Source organism: Heptranchias perlo, chromosome 9 (genome assembly GCF_035084215.1).
Source record: "Heptranchias perlo isolate sHepPer1 chromosome 9, sHepPer1.hap1, whole genome shotgun sequence".
In the NCBI taxonomy this organism is placed as follows: domain Eukaryota; kingdom Metazoa; phylum Chordata; class Chondrichthyes; order Hexanchiformes; family Hexanchidae; genus Heptranchias; species Heptranchias perlo.
Window position 1 is genome coordinate 67,665,945 of NC_090333.1, and position 22,952 is coordinate 67,688,896.

The window sequence follows — 22,952 nt, forward strand, 5'->3', positions numbered from 1 at the left end:
AGTATATATTTTCAGTATTTTACCCAGCTATGAAATAAAAATTCAGAGTTAAGAGTATTATTTAGGGTGATTTTTTTGTGGTTGAGGGGAACTAATGTTTGCACTGGGATTGTTTGAGGCACTTGATGCAAAGCCCAGACACTCTGGCCAGAGGCAGCCAGACAGACTTGGACTGTAGTGAATAAGCATCACCAAAAGCTTTATCAAGAACTACAAATGTACTGTGGGTAGTAAGAGGAAGAAAAAAAAACTTCCCCATCATGTTCTCACTGGAAAAGAGATCGTTGAAAGATAAGACTGCTGTTTTTAGGGTTCTAATGGTACTAGATAATGTAGACCATGACAAGCTGTTTCACCCTGTCCAGAACAGTAAAACCAGAGAACATGGCCTGTACTTGAAAGGGGGTAAATTCAAAACTAATCTACAGGAACATTATTTCAGTAAGCGAGTGGTCAATTTTTGGAACAGGCTTTCTAGTGAGACGGTGGAAGCAGATAGTATTGATTCATTCAAATGCAAATTAGATAGATTTCTTTCAGAAAATAACATTTTTGGATACAGTTTATGAGCAGTTTGAGACATAATGTTGTTAAGTGTAGCATACTGAGAGGAGCAGGTGACTTTGGACTGATGGTTCCCAAAGCTCTCCACCACTAGGGTTTCCCTTGCCTCATGTCTGGGTCTGTTGTGGACTAATTGATAGAGATTGATTGTTATGGTTAGTCAACAACTCCATTATCATTGTATCATGCGACTACCAGGATGGTGGAAGGTGAACTAGACGGACCTTGGTCTTTTCTCGTCTAGCAATTCTTATGTTCCTAAATGGTTTTGGAGAGGGCAAAAATAACAAAAGTATTTATTTAATTTTATAGATTGAGGCATCAAAAAAAAAAGAGATATTGGGGAGGCAAGAACCAAGTTACCTGTATCAAGTTTTCAAAAGTGGTGGGCAATTACTATTGCAAATTTTATAACTAAGGCCTGCAGTATCAGCAACGTGTAGCATTTCTACCTTATCAGTCATGTTTCAGTAAGTTCATAACTGCCGCAATGGGCAAGCCGCAATTACATTTGGGATGCCATGGGACTGCAGTAGGGATCAGAAATTGTGCTTCAGGTCCTGGACTATGAGTGATTCATCAGGAAATCATCTAATGTATAAATGTATTTTAAAAAAAAAATCTTTGTTGAACTATACAGATGTTGCTAGTTGGCGAGAAGGTGGAGGGAAAACTCTTACCACAGTACCTGTTGGATCCCTAGATCAAGATGGTAAGCCCGCTAATATAGAAGATGGAGGGACTGCCACGCTAGAACCGAATGACAGCCACAAAGGTCTTGATAAGCGGGATGGACGGGAAAAGATTGCATCATTGCTTCAGTCTAAGATGAATGGACAGCAAGTTATCGCACCTGCGCCACAATTTAGAGGAATAATGCCGCCGTATGTAAGTATTAATCTTTTTTCTGGAAAGACGTGAATACATGCAGAAAAGAAAGAAACTTGCATTTATATAACGCCTTTCATATCCTCAGGAAGTCCCAAACCACTTTACAGCTAATTAATTGCTTTTGAAGCTTTGTCACTGTTGTAATGTAAGCAAATATGGCAGCCAATTTGTGCACAGCAAGGTCCCACAAACAGCAGTGAGCTAAATGTTCAGTTAATCTGTTTTGGTGGTTGAGGGATAAATATTGGCCAGGACACCAGGAGAATTCTCCTGCTTTCTGAATGGGGCCGTGGTATTTTTTCTTCATTCACCTAAATAGGCAGGTGGGGCCTCTGTTAAACATCTCATCCAAAAGATGGCACCCCTGACTGTGTAGAGCTTGGGGCTTGAACCCATGATTTTCTAACTCAGAGGCAAGACTGTTACCTCTGAGCCAATGTTGACACTAGGTAGGCTTGTCATTTTTAGAAAAAAACATTTGGGAAATGAACACAAATGATAATGCAAGTAATAATGCAGAAAGTTTTGATCTGTCATCTGATCGTTGATTTATAGTGCCACATTAAATCAACTAGAGTAAGATGGGGTTGCATCTTGATTAGAAGGTTACAGGAATTTCTAATAATCTTAAATCATTAGAATTTTGCTTCAACACATGGACAGATTAAGAAAATTTTAACTATTTAAAAATTGTCCCCATTCCTGTTTCTCTCCAAATAAGCATTTTGTGCCCTTTAGGTTTTGTTTTGAAAATTTTATTTAATGAATGCTTCTATAGTTTTCCTCTCTTTACTAATTAGAAAAGACCTGATTAAAACTTTAAACAGCAACGATTCCACCCTCTATAGAGTGGCTATGACAAATTGCTGTAAGCAAATGTATGCCAAGTTGGACAGCAGGTTAGCCAGGCAATGGATTTTACTGAGACTCTAGCCGAAGGTGAGGCAGGGAGCGAACCGCACATAATTTGCCCTTACTGTTATCTGGCACTCGTCTCAATTGTGCATTTCCCTCCCCATTGCATTTGTATGTTCAGTAACCCACAGCATACTGGCCACGTGCCCTCACTGAGTTTTTTTTTCTGTGCTGGCAGTATCCCTTTTCTGCTGGATTGGGCCTCACGGAATGAACAGTACGTCACTAAGATTTTTTTAAGATTGTGGGCACTGGGTTTATGCAAATCAAACTTAGAAATTGTTTGATATTGTATAGAAAATTGCAATAACTTCTTCGCACTGAACATAATGTCCCTGTGGACAAAAGGAAGTATGTTGGTGCACAAACACCTGGTGGATGTGTGTGGAAACTTAAGCGGCATTATGAAATCACTAGTACTGGTTTCTTGAAACTATAGATACTTGGCGGGTCTTTTAAATGTTATAAAAAGGCCTTACAATCGTAAGTGGAACTATATCAAAATGCTAACACTTAAAATGGATTTTGCCACAGAGACAGCCTGACATCGTAGTTTTCATTGCATTTTTAAATGGAATGTTGCAACACACTGGTATAAAATATTGCTATAGAGCTAATTTCATGACTTAAGTAACTGCTTAAAGGTATTTCTTGCCCTGCTCCAGCCCCCTCCCTGGCCATTATCTTGAGCTGAACTAAACTGTTGCCAACCTTGCAGTCCTATTTAACCCTGAGCTGAGCTTTCAACCCCATATACTCTCCATCACAAAGACCGCCTACATCCACCTCCATAATATCGCCCGTCTCCGTCCCTGCCTCAGCTCACCTGCTGAAACCCTCATCCGTGCTTTTGTTCCCTTCGGACTCAACTATTCCAATGCTCTCTTGGCTGGCCCCTTATCTTCCACCCTCCGTAAACCTGAGCTCATCCAAAACTCTGCCCGTGTCCTAATTCACACCAAGTGCCGTTCACCCATCATCCTGTGCTCGCTGACCTAGATTGGTTCTTGGTCTACCAGCGCCTTGATTTTTAAAATTCTCATCCTCATGTTCAAATCCCTCCATGGCCTAGCCCCGCCCTATCTCTGTAATCTCCTCCAGCCCTACAACACTCCGAGAACTCTGCGTTCTTCCAGTTCTGGCCTTTTGTGCATCCCCCCACTTCCTTCACCCCACCATTGTCAGCCGTGCCTTCAGCCACCTTGGCCCTAAGCTCTGGAATTACCTCTCCACCTCCTCCTTTTAAGACTCTCCTTAAACTCTACCTCTTCAACCAAGCTTTTGGTCCCCTGTCCTAATGTCATTGTCTTTGTCTTTATTAATTTTTTGTCTGATTTACATTCCTATGAAGCGCCTTGGGACATTTTACCAAGTTCAAGGCGCTACATAAATGCAGCTTGTTGTTGAAATCCACACTTCAAAGCTCTGTTGCATCGTACACCATCAATGTCCTACTCAGCAAGTGCACCTAAAGCAATAACATAGCAATTTATAAAGGCAAGCGCAGATGAATACCATAGGAATTTAAAATTCAAATAAAAGAATTTATGATAAAAAAGCAATTTTCCTATCTAGTCTATTAATTTATAAATCAAACCAGTGGATCAATTACTGAGTGATTTTTCTTCTGCCAACTTTCAGATGTCTCACGCATCTTCTAAATTACCACATCTTCAAATACAACGACTGCAGTATCCAGCACTAAATACCAAGTAAGTATACTATAAGTTCTGAACATTTACACTCAAGTGACGTAACCACAGTTTATTCAGATGCCTGCCATTGTTTGAGGCATCTTGCTTCATTCTTCCAAGGATTGATGTATGTTTTTGCCTCTTCTCATAACTAGTCTCTTTAGTACAGACAACTGCATTGTCTCTTTATATCACAGTTCAGTGACATAAAGCACATCTGCTTTATCAGAAATAAAACAAAATGCTGGAATTGAAGTTCTGATGAAGGCTTCTACTGGAAACATTGTCATTCTTTCAGATCCTGATGTGCTTTGCATTTTTAGCATTTTGATTTCAGATTTCCAGCACGCAATGCTTTTTTTTCTTTTAGCTAGCTTTATCTTATCTTTTTAAGTTAAAGCAATATTCCAGTTTTACTACCAGATGTCCTCTCCCCTCAAAAAATGCAAAAAAAAAAGCTCCTGCTCTGTTTAGGGGCACCATTTGAACTGTGAGCAAACTGAAGCTGCACAGTGGTATGCACTTAAAGGTGTACCCATTTCACAGACAGCTCATGGTATTAAAACTTTGCTGTCATGTTTGTTCAAACTGAGACCAGCTGTATTATGTATGCTGCAGCTATTAAATATGGATATTATCCAGAAATATGTTTTTTGAAAAAAGTAGTAATTTAACTAAAATGGCATGCATTATTTTAACAATTTTAAATTAAACCTGAATAAGTTTGCTACACTTAATGAACATTCCTTCATCCGATGAGTTATTCTTTTAATCTCTGGGTTACACACAACTGAATGCCATATAGCTCTTTATAGAGGGCTCTTTACAGCTCCTTAAGTTATTCTTACTTGCTTTTCTTCGTATATAAAACATTTCTGCAGCTTTTGTCTCTTGCTCTTTCCCTTCTCGTGCTTTTGAGTTTTCAGTGCTGTGTTCTATTTTTATGCTTTGTCGAGATTACTACAACACTCCTAAATGTTATGTCTCCCTAATTAATTATATTTCTTTCTTGACATTTTTTTCAATTAGCCTGGATTTTCTATTAACTGTTTCTTTCTCCCAAACCTTTCCCATACTGGTTAGGAACCAAAGTAGTACCGGAAGGCAACAGCATTCTCAATGGTCTCTTGACCTTCTTGAAAGACCCTCCATTATTAGCGCTAATGAATTGAAGGAGCTCGATAACCTGGACACAGAAACTGATGACGGCTGGGCAGGTAAAATGGAAAAATGTTAGATCATTTTTCAGCAGAAGCCCAATTTGAGGTGTTGAGTTCTATGTCTCTTGCATTTCAGGAGCACAGTCTGAGGTGGATTATACAGAGAAACTAAATTTCAGTGATGATGATGAGGGAGCATCCATGCAGAAGGAAAGAAATGAAAGCTGGTATGGTTTAATTTGTAAAACTTTCCAGGTTTTGGGTTGTGCAACCTTCAAAGCTACAAAATCTGTTTGCAAGACATTGGCTTATTATATGAAAAATTTCAGCATTTTTAAAAAGTTATTGGCCTGGAGTTTCCGCTTAGGGCGCAATCAGCATTTGGGCGCAAGTTGCACCCAAAAATTACGCTGGTGCAAATTAGGCCATGAATCGCTGAGTTTCTGCTAAAATGCATTAACAAAATTACATATGTAAAATCTGCCATGTATCATTGCAATTCAGCAGCTTTAACATAGCGTAATAGTCTATTTTTCAATTAAAAATGTTCATTGATGTATTTAAGAGTGGTAACCTGGTGCAGTTTTATTAATACAGCTGAAAATGGGTTTATCACTAAAAATTAACATTTTTAATAAAGCTGACCAGTCCTCTGCCTCTGAGTAACTGGAATAAAAATCACTGAAAATGACAAAAAAAAACCATACTGAAGCATTTTATTGGTGTAGACTAGTTAGTTTCTTAGTAAATTAATATTTTTTAATATTTTAAAACGTTTAAACCATGCCTACTAGTGCCTTTGCACCCAAGAAAGCTAACTTAATTTTAAAAGCCTCCTCGAACAGCCACAGGCTGGCGCAAACGGCAGAAACTGACCATTCTCGTTTCTAGCCGGGGGGCATGGACAATTTTGTGAATTTTTTTTTAAGCCGGCACAAAAGATCGCAGAAACTCAAATTTCGCTGTGTGTAAATTGCGTTCGGTGTAAATCGAAATTCCTCTGCTCTGCACTGATCTGGCTCTATTGTGCTGAAAAAGCCAATGCAATCAAGTGGAAACTCTGGGCCATTGTCTCTTCCTAGTATTCAATGTAGCCATGAACTTCCAAAGTTCTAATGCTATTCTTGATTAACGTTTATACTTGGCTTCTTTTGTAGGCATTTTCCCGCTTCTTAGAAGCGCTAGATTGGTCACTACTAGTAGCAATTCAATCCCACTGTACAGAAGTGTGCAGATCTACCTATCCGTTAATTACAGTTAAAGCTTTCTTCCAACAGTTTTACTCGCGTAAACGACTAGATGACTGTTTCCATGAGCAGGCTTCTTATAAATTGAAACCTGTGTCTTTATTCTTTGCTTTGTTCAGCTTAGCATAGTCCAGGTCTAACAGTTGACACCAATCAAGTGTATTGCTTACTGGAAATATCACCCATAATGATGGAATATAGCATCACATCACAACACTGCTTGTACATGTCCTTCAGAACTGTATGATGTATCCCATACTGCCCAGGAGATTTGTTAGCCTCAAGTCTCCGTACCTTCTCAAATAACTCTGCCATGTTGACTTCAAAATCCTTCATCATACTGGTTATACTACAGAAACTGGATAGTGAGTTAATACCCTAAAGAAATATTCGCTACAAAATCATTTAATATATATCAACCATTTTATCTTTAACTTCACTGTCAGCTTCTTAAATGCCTATTAAAAACTTGCTATTTCCCTTTATGTTGGCCACCCATCTTTTATATGTCCTCTTGGCCTCCCTAATGTTCCTTTTTCCCTCCCTTTTCTACCTTTCATAGTTTTCTACTGTATTACTTCCCCAATATTTATCACATGCTTTTTAAAACTTAGTTTTGCATTAGCCTCTCTGTTTTTCCATGATAACATTGTTTTTCATGTCATCCTTCACTCCTAGTTAGAATGTAGTTAATTTGTACCGTATCAATCTTATACTTAACTATCTCCCACTGTTGGTCTGCTGTTTGACACCCCCCTTTCCTCCATTTTTTCCAACCAGTTAATCTGGGTTGCGTCTCGTTTTATCCCACTGAAATTGGCTAGTTTTCAGTTCAGTGCTTCATTTTGGAATTATTTTTTTCTTTCTCTATTTTCGTTGTGGAATGGTACAGATGAGCTTCATGGGGTAAACTCCTTTACTTTCAAAATTCATTATGGTTTAAATTCAAAATACTGTGACCAATAACTGGAATTGCAATAGATGCACAATTGGAGGGGAATGTATGGATATGGCAACAGCCATGTGGCTTAGTTTGTTGGGATGCAATGTTTTGGAGCGTGGTGAAGTTTACTGTTTTTATTTCTTTGGGTGGTGACAGGGATGAGCAGATCATCAGAGCAGAACGCCTTGGGTCAAGAACTTCAGAGAGTTCTGATGGTCGGAAAGAAACTGACGAGTGCCCCAGCACCAGTAAAGGTTCATCGGGTGAGAGTGCAGCAGTGCAGGCAGCTCCGCAGTCACCGAACAGCAAGAGCTCTTTCAACAGAAGTCCACAGACTGATCGTCAGGTAGACTCAAGTTCAGATCTCATTGAGATTAGTGTGACACTTTTGATACGTTGACAATAGAACTATCCTTAGGCATAACAATACATTGAAGTAAGTAGCTACCAGTTACCTATCCTTGACTTGTACAATTTTTCTTTAGTCATATGTGTTTTCTCATATTTCCACACTTCTGATGCCATAAAACATAAATTTGAAAATCATATTAAATGTTGCAAAAACTGAAGTGCTGATGGTTAATGATAGAATGTATCTCCACTTATAAACCTAGCCGTTACACAATTTTGACTTCACTGCTTTAGCTATTTTGTTAGCCTCACTTGAACACATATTTTATATCACTGCTCATAATGGTAAATGTATCTTCTACTGTGAAAATCTAATTGGGAGCGCTATTATGAATCAATAGGAATTTTATTCTATCCAGCCTCCCCAAAGTTCCCCTGAATTTGGATGGTAAATTTCACTAAAGACCTCAAGGCAGGTCTAAGGACTTTTTTTGATGAATCAGAATAGATCTCTAATTTTCCCTTCAAGTTGGAAGGATTGTGGAAAAAATGTAACTGGCATGCCTTACTCCACTTATAATCGTTCAGTACCTGTCTAATGCAAATGCTTAGATTCCTGTTACAGTCTTTGCCCTAAAAGTCATTGCAATTCTGCTGGTGTCCTGGGAAGACACCTGACTTAGTGGTGGTTCCTTTCAGATATACATATGTATAAATGGCCATGTGTTGATACTTGCATAGTTGACTAGATTTAATTGCAATTGTTTTTGGATGTAAAATTTAGAATAAAATGCTGATATCTGTTTGCACTTTAGGATTTAGGACGGACATCAGTGCAAGCTGCAACACGTGAACTGCGTGGACTAGGAAATGCTTCTGTCAATCAGAAACAAGCTTCCCAGGTAATTTAGACAAAAAAAAATCACAGTGAGCGTTTAGGAAAGAGCAGTGAGGTGTTTCATATTAAAATTAAGTTAATGCTGTGTCACACTTTAGTATAATCATATATTTTGGTAATTAGGTCAATTTTAAGCACTGGGACAGTAAATTAATTGAGCAATTTTTGCTTCCTATTTCTTTCCAATTAAATCATAGCACCCACCTCCAAATCGTCAAATTGGGCCCGTAAAGCATCCCACTACCAAACATGTATTACCTAGTGAAGGTGATGAAGCTTGGAGGCAAAGAAGAAAGCCATCAACATCTGATGTTTCAGCAGCAGTTGAAAGAGCTAGAAAACGGCGTGAGGAAGAGGAGCGACGAATGGAGGAGCAACGGTTGGCGGCCTGTGCAGCAAAGCTCAAGAAACTTGATGAAAAGTTTGGAACTATGGAAAAACAATCAAAAGAAAAAAAAGAGAAGGAGAAAGAAAAGGAAAAAGAAAAAGAGAAGGAGAAGGAGAAAGAAAAGGAAAAGAAGGAAAAGGAGAAAGAGAAAGAACTAGAACTGGAAAAGGAAAAGGAGAAGGAACGGGAAAAGGAGAAAGAAAAGGAGAAAGAACGGGAAAAGGAAAAGGAGAAGGAACAAGAACAGGAAAAGGAGAAAGAACAGGAAAAGGAGCAAGAAAAGGAGAACGAACAGGAACAGGAAAATGAGCAAGAAAAGGAGAACGAACAGGAGCAAGAAAAGGAGAACGAACAGGAGCAAGAAAAGGAGAACGAACAGGAGCAAGAAAAGGAGAACGAACAGGAGCAAGAAAAGGAGAACAAACAGGAGCAGGAAAAGGACCAAGAAAAGGAAAATGAAAAGGAGCAGGAAAAGGAGCAAGAAAAGGAGAATGAAAAGGAGCAAGAAAAGGAGAATGAACAGGAGCAAGAGAAGGAAAATGAAAACGAAAAAGAGAGGGAGACTGAGAAGAGCAGGGAGGAGCCATGGAGTGAGTCTGACGTTTTCAAAGACCAACAGACAGAAAATGAGAGCAGCATTAAAACTGATGCAGGTACTTCATTTTGTGGGTGGCCTGGTTATTCTTGGAGTGTTTGGTTTCCAGCTTCAGGTTTTATTTCAGCCATGGTTCAATTTTAGTTCATTGCCTAAGTATCAATAGCTTTTTAATCAGGTATGTGCTGTACAAGAGAAGCCTGAAGCCTAACAGTACTGGAAACCTAAAAGTAAGGAAAAAGCTTGTAAACAATTGAAATTTAAAACCTTATCTTAAATCACTCTTGCATTTAGAGAGCTATTTTATTATATAATGTGTATGTAGATTTTTTTTTCACAATGTTGTGTGGATTATGCATTTTCTGGTCCAGTCATAAATTTCATTGACATAATATTTGGAGGGACAAACGTTGACACATTTAGTTTCATGATAGTTACACATGTGTTGGTGGGATTGTGTATTGGAGAAATCAAGACAGTTTATTGACTTTGAGAGGAGAGTAAACAGTTCATAGGGGTGGGGAAGGGGGGTGCTTGTAGGGTTCTTCTGGAATGATGCTGGGTTTAGTCATCACCCATTACCAAAAATTTAGCTGGAATTATGTTATTTATCTCCCCTCTGTCTCCTTTCTCCTCCACCCCTTTTACTTGGGGTTTATTGAGGTATTCATTTGTGTAGGGACAGGATGAAAGTGTGTTCTGTCTTCGAACTCCAGGAAGGGGGGAGATTGGAGTTTCCATGTATAATCTAATTGGAATATATCCTACAGATGTACCTGGCCTAATATCTCTGCAACTGAAAGGAGAGTGTGTGGCCTGCTGCTAGACCATCGCCAGTGCCCCTTGCACCTGGCTACCAAAGGATGCATCTCCAGTTTACTTTCCTGCTGAGAGGTCCTCAGGATGTAAATCAGATCAGGAACAGAGTGAGGAGGTCTCCAACTTGCACCCATTCCCACTTTGTAGCAGTGAGTGCTAATGAGCTGATGGTTAACATCACTGCTCCTCCTGCAGCCAATAGTGACAGTTATGATGGCATGTATGCTTTGGGGCCTTTGTTAGCTGCTGCATGAGAACCTGTCAGGGTTCCTTTGCATTTTGTATAGAAGTATCTTTTTCTTTGTGTATATAAGAATAAGATGCATTCAAGAAGGGGAAGAAAGCAAAAAGACCGCTTGCTCTTGTGAAAAAGGGGTAGTTTTGGCCTTGTATGAATAGAGCAACATAGAGTACAGTATTCTAAACACCATCTGCTAATCAGCATTTCACTTCATTTTGTTTGCTGTTTCAAAGTTAACCTGTAGATATGGTATCTGTTTTATCATATAAAGATTGTTATATCTAGCCTAGTATGGTTTCTATGCAGAAATGAGCAACAATATTGAATTTCTAAATTGATAGATAGTTCTTCTCAGCCTGTTGATCAACAAGACAGTACTCCCAACGAGAAGGAGGTCACTCAAACGCCAAATGATATAGATGGTGATTTGGGGTCCCAAACACGGCCTGCTGCTCCCACCGGTTACTCAAAGCAGTTTCAGAAGTCACTGCCACCTCGATTCCAGCGACAGCAGGTAGGAAGTAGACTGACATCTCGAGTAACTAAGATCTCTGAATTCGGCTCTTCTGTTGTTTTGGTTCAAAGGTGCACCCATGCACCAGACAGCATTGATGTTGTAATTTGTGGACTTCAGTCTGGTGCTACGATAGTTAATCAGCCCTGTAAAATCAAGGGATTAGCTAGCGCCATGTATTAGCTTGCTGACCTTTTGCCCTAGAACCAGAGTTTGAATCTAGCACAACCTGCTGGTTGTAAGGGTCCTACAGCTTTCTTGCATAGCAAGTCCCAACTTGCCTTTGAATTCTGGAGTCTCAACACCGTTCCAAATGCCTGTTTAATGATTTGATAATTTTATGCCAGAGTCTGAGACTTAAAATTGTGCTCATTCATCATGATATAGGCAGTTTCACTCAGCCCATAAAGATGCCTGTCTAGGAAATGGAAAATTTACACTACTGCAGTAGGAGATCCACTTTTGAGTTTGGGGCAGAGCGAATGATGCATTACTCTATGGCTGGCCTAGGAGTTCTTGAGTCAAAGACTGAAAAAAAAAATTGGAAACATTGTACATCTGCCAGCATTTGTAAATAGTGGTCTGTACTGCAACTTTAAGTTTGTTTTTATTTATAAAAAAATATATAATTGTAACCATCTATATCTTGAAATTGCCATAGGACTTAGTACGCATATCTTCAAATGACTGCAGCTGAAATCTTTCGTTGTTAATGAAGTTTGTTCTTTTTAGGAGCAGATGATGAAGCAACAGCAATGGCAGCAGCAGCCACCGGGTGTTCATCAGCAGCAAACACAATCCCAAACTCAGGCCCAGCCTCAAACCCAAACCCAAGCCCAGAACCAGTCTCCGCCTTCTGGAGCTCCTGTGCCTCCGCCACAGCACAGGCCCTTATACCAGACTCCTTTAGGCCCACCTCATCATCAGCACATGGCTCCCATGGGGTTTGATCCACGTTGGATTATGATGCAGTCTTACATGGATCCACGTATGATGTCTGGAAGACCACCAATGGACATGACACAAATGCACCCTGGTTAGTAATTTATAAGCAGCTGTGTTTGGTATAATTACATTTTTAATCTTGAACTTAGTGTGGCCATGTTTTTTTTTCAAGTGGTCTGGGATAGGGAGGTAAAACTCAGCAAGAGTTCCTGCTACTGTTTGCTACCCAGTGAACGTGTGGCCTTGAAGTGGACAAGATTAGACTTAGCTCTGATGGCCTCTCCCTCCCCTGGCCCCCCTCCTTTCTGTGGTCAAGTTGCCTGTTAACACTGACTGTTGGCACTTGTGGAATAGTACCCCTTCAGGAGAGATGGGGAGAAAATATTTTTCTTTCTTCCTCATACGTCATCCTTGAGCTAATGGGAAATGTTAAACTCTTCCATGATTTTAGTTGTTGAGGGATAATGGTTCAATTGGCAGCTAACTTATCACTATTCAACTGCATCAGTCACTAGCAGAAAAATCTGACATGGCAAAATTAAAAGTCAACCAATAAAATCACAACCTCACCCTTTTCAAGAGAACTGTGAGTTTCTCAGTGGTGTGGATAATTGATGCTTGTTAATGCAATATGTACTCTTTTCTGCCTCAATACTTCAATATCAAAGTTTTAAATTTCCAGGTAGATTGCAGGTATTACACATTCAATATATAATGATACATCTTTAGCATGCACATTGTGAATCGAAGACGTTCAGAATAAGACTCAATTACTGTTTCATAGGATTAGATTAATGTTTTTTATGTCATACATAATGTTTTTAAGACCTGTTCCTACATACTTTCCACAAAAAAGTCTGTTTTCTAACCAGTAGAGAGTTTCTAAAGGTCTGACAGTGCCCCTTTTCACAAATCAAGCTGTTGCTCTTAATATTGGCAGAAAATCACTAAGCTAGAGTGCTTTAGTTATTTTCATTTCAGCTTGGATTCACTAATTCCTTCTGGTCAGTTTGCTCTGTTTAATTTTTCCTTTAAAAGTCAGAGGACAAAATGTGATTATTTGCAACAATTTTTTGTTTGAAGAAGTGTACAAGAAAAATTTGCTGTTTAATATTCTGTTACAATAATTCAATTAGATGTCTATTTCCAGCACAATCACCATGGAAATTTGTTTGAAAATAATTTGAAAGTGATGCCTCTGTCTTGTGCATTACAGGTATGATGCCAACAAAACTAATGAGAAGAGATCAAATCGACAATTCTGGTTCAGGGTCTGAACCATTTGACCATCCTTCGCGGCCAACCAGGGATCACACCATTCAGTCCACAGAGCCTCGGTTGGTGTGGAGCTCAGAGCCTTATCCTCATACAGAACCACAGCAAGCTATTACCCCTCCAGTACTAGTGGACGAATCCAAAGATTCAAGGTGGGTTTTGTGGTATGAGTCCCCTAAAGATCAGTGTTTCTAAGAATTATTTTGAAGTTTGTTTCAAAGACATACAAATCTGGTTCATTCTTTGGTCTGTGCTGAATTTATTAATTTTGGGCAAACCGGCAATAAAGGCACTACAGTTAGACCATGTGTCTTTCTCAGGCTAGGGAATGTGGGAGCATAGGAGGTAAAATCCACTTGGCTTTCTGCTCCCGAAAGTTATTCAATAATGGGGGAAAAAAATTACACTGCTACGGGGAAAGAACAGGGGAATGGGACTAATTGGATAGCTGTTTCAAAGAACAGGCACAGGCTTGATGGACCGAATGGCTTCCTTTGCTGTGCCTACTATGATACTATGTCTGCTGGGTATTTTGTTTGGATATTGGATGAAGACAAGATGGGGCCTATCATATTCAAATAGCCTGCCACATGTTGAGCAAGGGCTGCCTGCACTCAACAAGCAGTACCTCAGCGTAAACCATCTCTTTTGGAGAGGATGTGTGAAATGGTGCAGCTTGAAGAAGGAATATTCCAAAATTGAAATCATGAGTTGTTTGTGGTGAATAAGGAATTGAGGCAATACCTCAGTGACACAGATGCGATAGCTGACTTAGTAGTGTGGGGTTACCTGGTGAGTGCGCATGTTCCACTTTTCTGACATTGTGTTGGCACTCCTAAACGCTGCCACCTGCCATACAGCTTTAATAATTTTGTGTTATATTTAGGTCTGAGGTGACTGTAGAACAAGAGAGAAAGACACCTGCTTACTCCACAGAAAAGAGGCAATTATCACCACAATTGGACCAGGAACTCTTCAGGGAAAAGACAGAGGAAGAAAAGGGAAAATTTACAAGCAAATCACTGGAAAATATGCAACCTGTTCAAACTGACAAAGTGGCTGACACTGTGAACTTGGAATCTGCGGATTCGGCTGTGACCCGGAGCTCACAGGAGGAACCAATATTACAGGGAGAAACTCGAACAGTCTTAAAGAGAAATCTATCCCATGGATCAAACCATTCACTGAAGTTGGAGGATCAGAAGAGTGATTCTCTGCCAATTGTAACTAAAATACAGAACAGGTCTATTGAACCCAAAGATCAGCAAGACAAACCAGAGGAAAAATCAAAAAAAGAAAGTAAAGCATTTGAGGGACTGAAGTATGAGAAGCCACCTAGAAAAGAGTCCAGGTATGACACACGTTGGGGTCCTAGAGCAGGTTCTAGTAGGAGAGATGAAGGCAGCATGAGGCCAGTGCGACGTTCTGGTCCAATCAAAAAGCCTGTGCTTAGAGATATGAAAGAAGAACGTGAACAAAGGAAGGAAAAAGAGGAACGGCATTCCATTCCAGCCAAAGGTAATAAAGCTGCAAAAACTGAAAGGAAAGAAACAGCTCAGCCAATCAATAAAATAGTCAATAAAACCGAACCTGAAAAATCTCTTCCAGGCGGTTCTGCGTCAGTGGTTAAAAAGGTATGCCAGGATGTAAAGCCGTTAATAGATAAAATTGAGACATTTCCACCAGTTACTTCAGTTAGTAAAACTCTGAGCAATCAAGCTGCTTCAGTCCAAGCACCAAAAGATGAGAAGCCGGAGAAACCACATGTTAAGAATCAGATCTCAGAAAGGCAGCGTTTTGATAACCGGTTTCCAGCCAGGAGGGACTCTGGTTTACCCCCACGTAACTATCGTAAAGAAGTTAGGGAGCGTGACTGGTTTCCTGACCAGGGATATAGGGGGAGAGGTCGTGGAGAATTTTATTCTCGGGGGCGCAGCTTTCGAGGTTCCTATAATGGCCGCGGACGTGGAGGCAGAGGCCGCAGTCGAGAATATCCTCGTTACAGGGAGCCACGGCCGAGGTCAGAACATGTAACTAGTGCTCCTTCGTTTAGGCAAAGGGAAGAGAGTGAAACACGTAGTGAAAGCTCTGATTTTGAAGAGGTTCCTAAACGCCGTAGACAACATGGTTCTGAAACAGACTCTGATACAGAAGCTCATGAAAGTGCAAGTGATACAATTTCTGACAAAGAAAATCCAACTAAAGGGAAGCGCCTTAAGAAAGAAGGAAGGCCCGACAGTAAACCCGTTCAAAAGTCTTTTAGATCTGAAAGCAACTTTAAGGTTGATAATAGATCATCAGAAAAGCCACCCTTAAAAGAGGATGACCCAAAGCCAAAGCCTGGCTTTCTTCCCAGAGGTGAACCTTCAAGACGTGGAAGGGGGGGAATGTTTAGAGGAGGTGGTAGGGGTGCTGGAGGCCGTGGTGGCTCAAGATCTGCACCGTTCAGGAAGCAAGGACCATCTAATTCAATATGGCCTCCTAGGTTAGAGACTTCCAGAAGAGATGATGGGGAAGCAAAAAAAGTAGATCATTTTGAAAGTCTTCCTTTTGATAGGAGACCTGTTAAATCGGAACGTAAATTTGACCATAGCAGAGAGCGACTTCGTAAGCAAAGACCCACACGGCCACCAAGGCAAGATAAGCCACCAAGATTCAGGCGTTTGAAAGAGAGAGAAGCTGCAGCTAAAGTGAATGAGACCACTGCAACTGTAGTGACAAATGCAACCCCCAATAGTAATGTGCAAGAACACACAAACTCCTTAGATGTGGCTGGGAGCAAGTCACCAGATTTATCCAATCAGAACTCCTCAGATCAGGCTAACGAAGAGTGGGAGACTGCTTCTGAAAGCAGCGACTTCAACGAGAGGCGTGAAAGAGACGAAAAGAAAACAGTGGATGTCAACTTACAGGTTGCAACAAAGTCTGGAGAAAGCAGCCTCCTTCCGAAGAGGGAAGCTGCAAAGAGAAGTTTTTCCAGCCAACGTCCAGGTGCAGATCGACAGAATCGTAGAAGCAACAGTGGAGCAAACAAGCCTAACAGAAATTATTCTGGGAGCAAGAATGAAAGACGCAGTGGACTGTCGTCAAAACCTGGTAGAAGAGGGTAGGTGAAAAGGCACATCATTTTCCTACAAGTAGTGTTAAGGCTATTTCTCTAACCCTCTTGGAAATCACTGCTCACACCAAATCTCGACTGTTCCATACTTCAGCTTGATTTTAGTTGTAATTTTTTGAGGTAACTGCTGTGTGTGAATGCTTAGCATTTCCATTTCAATTTTTTGGCAATCTGTTCAATTCCATTTAAAACCAAGGTACACTTGTTAAACCAGATAACCTTTTGGGTGGTTTCTGATACCTTGAAGCACTTAAACCACAATTCATATCTAAGTTGAAATCTGATCGGCGATTTTTTTTCAAGGTACTCTTTGGCGAATAATTGTAACTTGCCTAAATTAACTTTTTGGTTGCCAAAAATATTGACTAAAATTTAATCAGCGGAAACTGGTAGCAAGCTGGTGAGTTTTCCTTTTAGCTTGCCAAAGTTATAATAGCAGGTATGGTTGCACCATATTTTTTGCTGTAATGGTGCAAGGAGACTGACCACCCTAGCTGAGATGCTCATTTTTCCTTTGCGCCTCACATTTTTGCCACTATCAGCAATTGCAGCATGTTCCACAAGTAGAATTAGAAATAGAGATTACTTGGGGGAATTTGCAAGACACAGAAACACAGTTTTTCCTCCTCTGGTTTTAAATTCAGACAAAATTGACTTCTGCAAACTGTGTATATAAGACCATAGAGAAAGGGGCAGGAGTAGGCCATTCGGCCCCTCGAACCTGCTCCGCCATTTAATGAGATCATGGCTGATCTGATTTTTACCTCGACTCCACTTTCCTGCTCTTTCCCCATATCATTTGACTCCCCTGCTGATCAAAAATTTGTCTAACTCAGCCTCCACAGCTTTTTGGGGTAAAAAATTGCAAAGATTCACGACCCTCTGGGAGAAGAAATTCTTAAACGGGTGACCCCTTATTCTGAGACTATGTCCCCTAGTTTTAGGTCCCCTAGTTTTAGATCCCCCCCATGAGGGGTAACATCCTCTCAGCATCTACCCTATCGAGTCCCCTCAGAATCTTGTATGTTTCAATAAGATCACCTCTCATTCTTCTAAACTCCAATGAGTATAGATCCAAGCTGTTCAATCTTTCCTCATACCCGGAATCAACCTAGTGAACCTTCTCTGAACTGCCTCCAATGCAAGCATGTCCTTCCTTAAATAAGGGCACCAGAACTGTACGCAGTACTCCAGGGGTGGTCTCACCAGCACACTGTACAGTTGTAGCATGACTTCCCTGCTTTTATGCTCCATACCCCTAGAAATGAAGGCCAATATTCTGTTTTCCTTCCGGATTACCTGCTGCACATGTATGTTGACTTTTTGTGTTTCATGTACGAGGACATCCAGATCCCTCTGTACCAAGCATTTTGTAGTATTTCTCCATTCAAATAATATTTTGCTTTTTTATTTTTCCTCCCAAAGTGGATGACTGCACATTGTCCCACATTATATTCCATCTGCCAAATTTTTGCCCATTTGCTTAACCTGTCAATATCCCTTTGCAGACACTTGTGTCCTCATCGCAACTTGCTTTTCCACCCATCTTTGTATCATCAGCAAATTTGGCACAAGACATCCAAGTCATTGATATACATTGTAAATAGTTGAGGCCCCAGCTCTGATCCCTGCGGCACCCCATTAGTTACAGATTGCCATTTTGAAAATGACCCTTTTATCCCGACTCTGTTTTCTGTTAGTTAGCCAATCCTCAATCCATGCCAGCATATTACCCCCAACACAACGAGCTCTTATCTTGTGCAGTAATCTTTTATGTGGCACCTTATCGAATGCCTTTTGGAAATCCAAATATACTGCATCCATTGGTTCCCCTTTATCCACCCTGCCCGTTACTTCCTCAAAGAACTCTAATAAATTTGTCAGACATGATTTCCCCTTCATAAAGCCATGTTGACTCTCCTTGATTATATCATAAGTCTCCAAATGTCCTGCTACTACTTCCTTAATAATGGATTCTAGCATTTTCCCAATGACAGATGTTAGGCTAACTGGTCTATAGTTACCTGCTTTCTGTCTCACTCCCTTCTTGAATAGGGGTGTTACATTTGCGGTTTTCCAATCCACTGGGACCTTTCCAGAATCTAGTGAATTCTGGAAGATTACAACCAATGCATCCACTATCTCTGTAGCCACTTCCTTTAAGATCCTCGGATGCAAGCCATCAGGTCCAGGGGACTTTTCAGCCTTTAGACCCATTAGTTTACCTTGTACTTTTTCTCTAGTGATAGTGATTGTTTTTAGTTCCTCCCTCCCCTTTGCCCCTTGATTATCTACTATTATTGGTATGTTGTTAGTATCTTCTACTGTGAAGACAGATACAAAATATCTGTTCAATTCCTCTGCCATTTCCTTGTTTTCCATTATTACTTCCCCAGTCTCACCCTCTAAGGGATGAATGTTTACTTTAGCTACCCTCTTCCTTTTTATATATTTGTAGAAGCTTTTACTGTCAGTTTTTATAATGCTTGCTAGTTTACTCTAATAATTTATTTTCTCCCTCTTTATTATTCTTTTAGTCATCCTTTGCTGGTTTTTAAAGTTTTCCCAATCTTTGGTCTTACCAGTAATCTTTGCCATGTTGTATGCTTTTTCTTTTAACCTGATACCATCCTTGACTTCCTTAGTTAGCCATGGTTGGTTCACCCTTTTTGTGGAGTCTTTCCTCTTCACAGGGATATATTTTTGTTGCGAGTCATAAAATATCTTTTTAAATGTTTGCCACTGCTTATCCACCATCATACCATCTAATCTGTTTACCCAGTCCACTTCGACCAATTCCGCCCACATTCCTTTATAATTACCCTTATTTAAGTTTAATACAGTAGTTTCAGACCCAAGATCCTCGCTCTCAAACTGGATGTGAAATTCATCATGTTATGATCACTGCTTCCCAAGGGATCCTTTACTTTGAGATCATTAATTAATCCTGTTTTGTTACCCATTACCAGATCCAAAATGGCCTGTTCCCTGGTTGGTTCCCCGATGTATTTGTCTAAGAAACAGTTCTTAATAGTCTTTATGAACTCCTCCTCAGGGCTATTTTTGCCAATTTGATTTGTCCAATCTATGTGAAAGTTAAAATCGCCCATAATTATTGCATTTCCTTTTTTACAAGCCCTCCTGATTTATATTTTGCCCTACAGTGTAGCTACTGTTAGGGGGCCTATATACTACTCCCACCAGTGATTTCTTTCCCTTGCTATGTCTTGCCTCCACCCAAATTGATTTGACATCTTGATCTTTTGAGCCAAGATCATTCTCACTATTATACCAATTTCATATATGAAGCAAATATGCATGTTCACCACCCAGTTCCAAGTGTATGGACAGCAACAGCAACTTATAGTTATATAGCACCATAAACATAGAAAAACATCCCATAGTGTTTGGGGCATTATCACAAAATGGACACTGAGCCAAAGAAGGAGCTATTATGAAAGGTGACAAAAATCTTGATCAAAGAGGTGGGTTTTAAGGGGGAGAGGGAGGTAGCAAGGCAGAGGGGTTTAGGGAGGGAATTCCAGAGTGTGGGGCCTAGGCAGCTGAAGGCACAGCTGCGAATGGTGGGGTGAAAGGAGAGGGAGGATGCACAAGTGGCTAAAGTTAAAAGAATTGAAAGTTATGGGTTGGGATTTACGGCTGGAGTTGGTTATAGAGATAGGGAGGATCAAGGTCATGAAGACTTAAACACAAGGGTGAGAATTTTAAATCTGAGGTATTGGGGGGGGATGGGGAGCCAACGTATGTCAATGAGGACAGGGTTTTTGGGTGAGCAGGACTTCTTTGTAATAGGATACAGGCAGCAGAGATTTCGGTGAGCTGAAGCTTAGAGGGTGGAGGATGGGTGGCTGGCCAGGAGAACATTGGAATAGTGAAGCCTAGAGGTGACAAACATATGGATGAGTGTTTCAGCAGCAAGATTGGCTGAGGTAGGGGTGGAGGCAGGTAATGTTACCAAAGTGAAAATGGGCAGTCTTTATAATGGAGAGAATGTGGGGTTGGAAGCTCAACTCAGAGTTGACTATCACCAACGATGTTGCAAGCGGTCTGGTTCAGCCTGACATTATGACCAGGGAGGGCAGTGGAATTGGTGGCAAGGATGCAGAGTTTATCGCAGGGGCTGAAGGTGATGGCTTTGGTCTTCCCAGTTTTGAGCTGGAAGAAAATACAGCTCATCCAAGGCTGGATGTCGGACAAATAGTCGGACAACATCAAGACAGTGCAGGAGTTGAGAGAGTTGGTGGAGAGGTAGATCTGGGTGTCGTTACCATACATGTGGAATCTGACCCACTGTTTTTGGTTGATGTCGCTATGGGGCAGCATGTAGATGAGAGGGTCAAGGATAGATCCTTGGGGCGAAGAGAATGAGTTGCTGGGGCTATGATCGATTAAGTTTAAAAATAGGTAAAACTAAATAAGGGCAGTCCCAACGAGCTGTACAACGGAGGAGAGGCATTGGAAGAGGATGGTATGGTCACCATATCGGAGGCTGCAGAGCAGACGAGGAGAGAACACAATCTACCACCATAATGTGGTGGTAAATTGACGATTGCTCTCAAGGTCAAAATATTCAGTGTAGGAAATGTTTATTGTGCAGTCGTGGTATTCTCCTGAGGTTAGGATAAAGGCATATTGTTAGAGTGGAGTAGAAGGAGCTCTACTCTGCTTACCTTACTGTGTGTCACTTGGGACTGCTTATTACTGGCACCTAGAGACCAAATTGAGAAGTGCTCCATTCTTCAGCACAGCTATCCCTTGAGCTTAAAATTCAATTTTTTTTAAAGTGCACATTGGGGTAGCATTGGATGTTTGTATCCAGTAAGTACTCAACCAGATGTAGGAGCAACACTGCCACAGGTGTGCTTCAGTTAATATTATGTCCACTGTGACTAATGTTTTCTTCATGTGGCTCCTCTTGTTTTTATGGGGAAATTTACTAAAGTTCTAAATTTTAATTAAAATTTATCAGGTGGGTTTGTAATCAAGTTTTGGAGATGAGGTCCAATGTATGTTGGATGGAAATGGCATCTGGTTGTATTTATCCAGAAAGAAAGGAGCCTGAATGTGCTTCAATTACTTGTTGCCTCTGGGTCACTCTTAACCAGCTTTTACAATGTATTTTGCCACTGACAGCATTACTGAAGTCAGCCGCACTAATTGGCAATTTCATAGCATGGGTGGTGTGTCAAATGAACAAGTCTACACTGGGGCAATGGGGGCTGAGGCTAAAGCTCATTGTTCCAGCTGAGTACACAGAGCTTTGCTATACCTCTAATTTGAGCTGGGAGTGCTTGATGCTGACACTTAAGTGCATATCCTGGAAAAACATTTGACTTCCTATTTCCTATCACTAACATCACTCTCTTTGTTTAGCACAAAGTACCAGAAAAGATGCTTTGACTGTTCCCTGGGGAAGAAGAAATGCAAGACCCGCCTTTATTTTTGAACAAGGGGTTTTTGTATTTTTAAAGGATGTAGCTTTTACGAATCAGAAATAATTTAAGAAAGCTTGTAGTGTTTTAGCAATCAGGGACCTTAACTTTGAACGGTGGAACTTGTGATGTGGGGGCGGGGGGGAACAGATTTTCAGAATTAATTGGTACATCTTCAGCTTAGGTAATGATGTAGAGTTGTTTGTGTATCCAATGTATTTTTCCATGCTGTTTTACCTGTTTGGGGGGGAGGGGGGGAGGAATAGACTGTCTTCTCTTTAGGGGATAGTGGTTAGTTTCTTGTGTTTGTATGGTTTGTGTGATGTAGGCCTTTTGAAGAGAGAACAGCAATGATTGGTATTGATCCCACCAGCAGTAACATGGCTCACCATCCAGAGAGTAGCAACACAGGCACAGCTCAGAAGTCTACTAAAGATGCAGCTGGCAAGAAAAGAGAAGAGTCCAAATCAGCTAAGAAACCAAAAGAGAAGCCTGATGCTCTGTCGCAGTTTGACCTGAATAACTATGCTAGTGAGTACTACTTCATTGCCAACATTATTGTACAATGGATTATGTCTCAACAGTATGTCTGAAAAGAAACTCAATTCTGACTCATTCTTAAATATAAAATTTTAAAGTTTAAAATATTTTTCCATTGTAATGAGCTTATTATTCAGGTGAAGGACTCTAATATTCCCTCTTAGTGTGCATTGCCTTTTATCTTTTAAGGATGACTACTATCAAATACTTTTAAGTGGGAAGCAAAGTTAGAAACTGTTTGGTGTCATAGTTGGGGTGTATGGGTTTATGATCTCTCGCATTGCTGAATTTCTAGTCTAAGTTGTGCCACCATGGAAGAGTGTCAATTTAAGGCCAGTGATTTCTTCTCTGGGGGAAAGTTATCCCTGGGCAACTGTGTCTCAGTGGCTGGTTTAGAGTGA

General features: G+C 40.5%; 1 protein-coding gene across 6 annotated transcripts in view; it reads left to right on the plus strand.

The window, feature by feature from the left end:
• The window catches only part of prrc2c (proline-rich coiled-coil 2C), an 86,159-nt gene that overhangs the window by 29,868 nt on the left and 33,339 nt on the right, over positions 1-22,952 (plus strand). For 3 of the 6 annotated variants that reach the window (XM_067990694.1, XM_067990700.1, XM_067990699.1), the window contains exons 6-17: positions 1,205-1,452; positions 4,012-4,082; positions 5,148-5,281; positions 5,361-5,451; positions 7,571-7,760; positions 8,581-8,667; positions 8,861-9,704; positions 11,048-11,220; positions 11,953-12,256; positions 13,382-13,592; positions 14,327-16,546; positions 22,340-22,542. In XM_067990694.1, coding sequence (XP_067846795.1) covers positions 1,205-1,452; positions 4,012-4,082; positions 5,148-5,281; positions 5,361-5,451; positions 7,571-7,760; positions 8,581-8,667; positions 8,861-9,704; positions 11,048-11,220; positions 11,953-12,256; positions 13,382-13,592; positions 14,327-16,546; positions 22,340-22,542 — 4,776 coding nt within the window. The remainder of the gene's footprint in view (positions 1-1,204; positions 1,453-4,011; positions 4,083-5,147; positions 5,282-5,360; positions 5,452-7,570; positions 7,761-8,580; positions 8,668-8,860; positions 9,705-11,047; positions 11,221-11,952; positions 12,257-13,381; positions 13,593-14,326; positions 16,547-22,339; positions 22,543-22,952) is intronic. The other 3 variants (XM_067990695.1, XM_067990697.1, XM_067990698.1) reach the window with 3 other exon arrangements.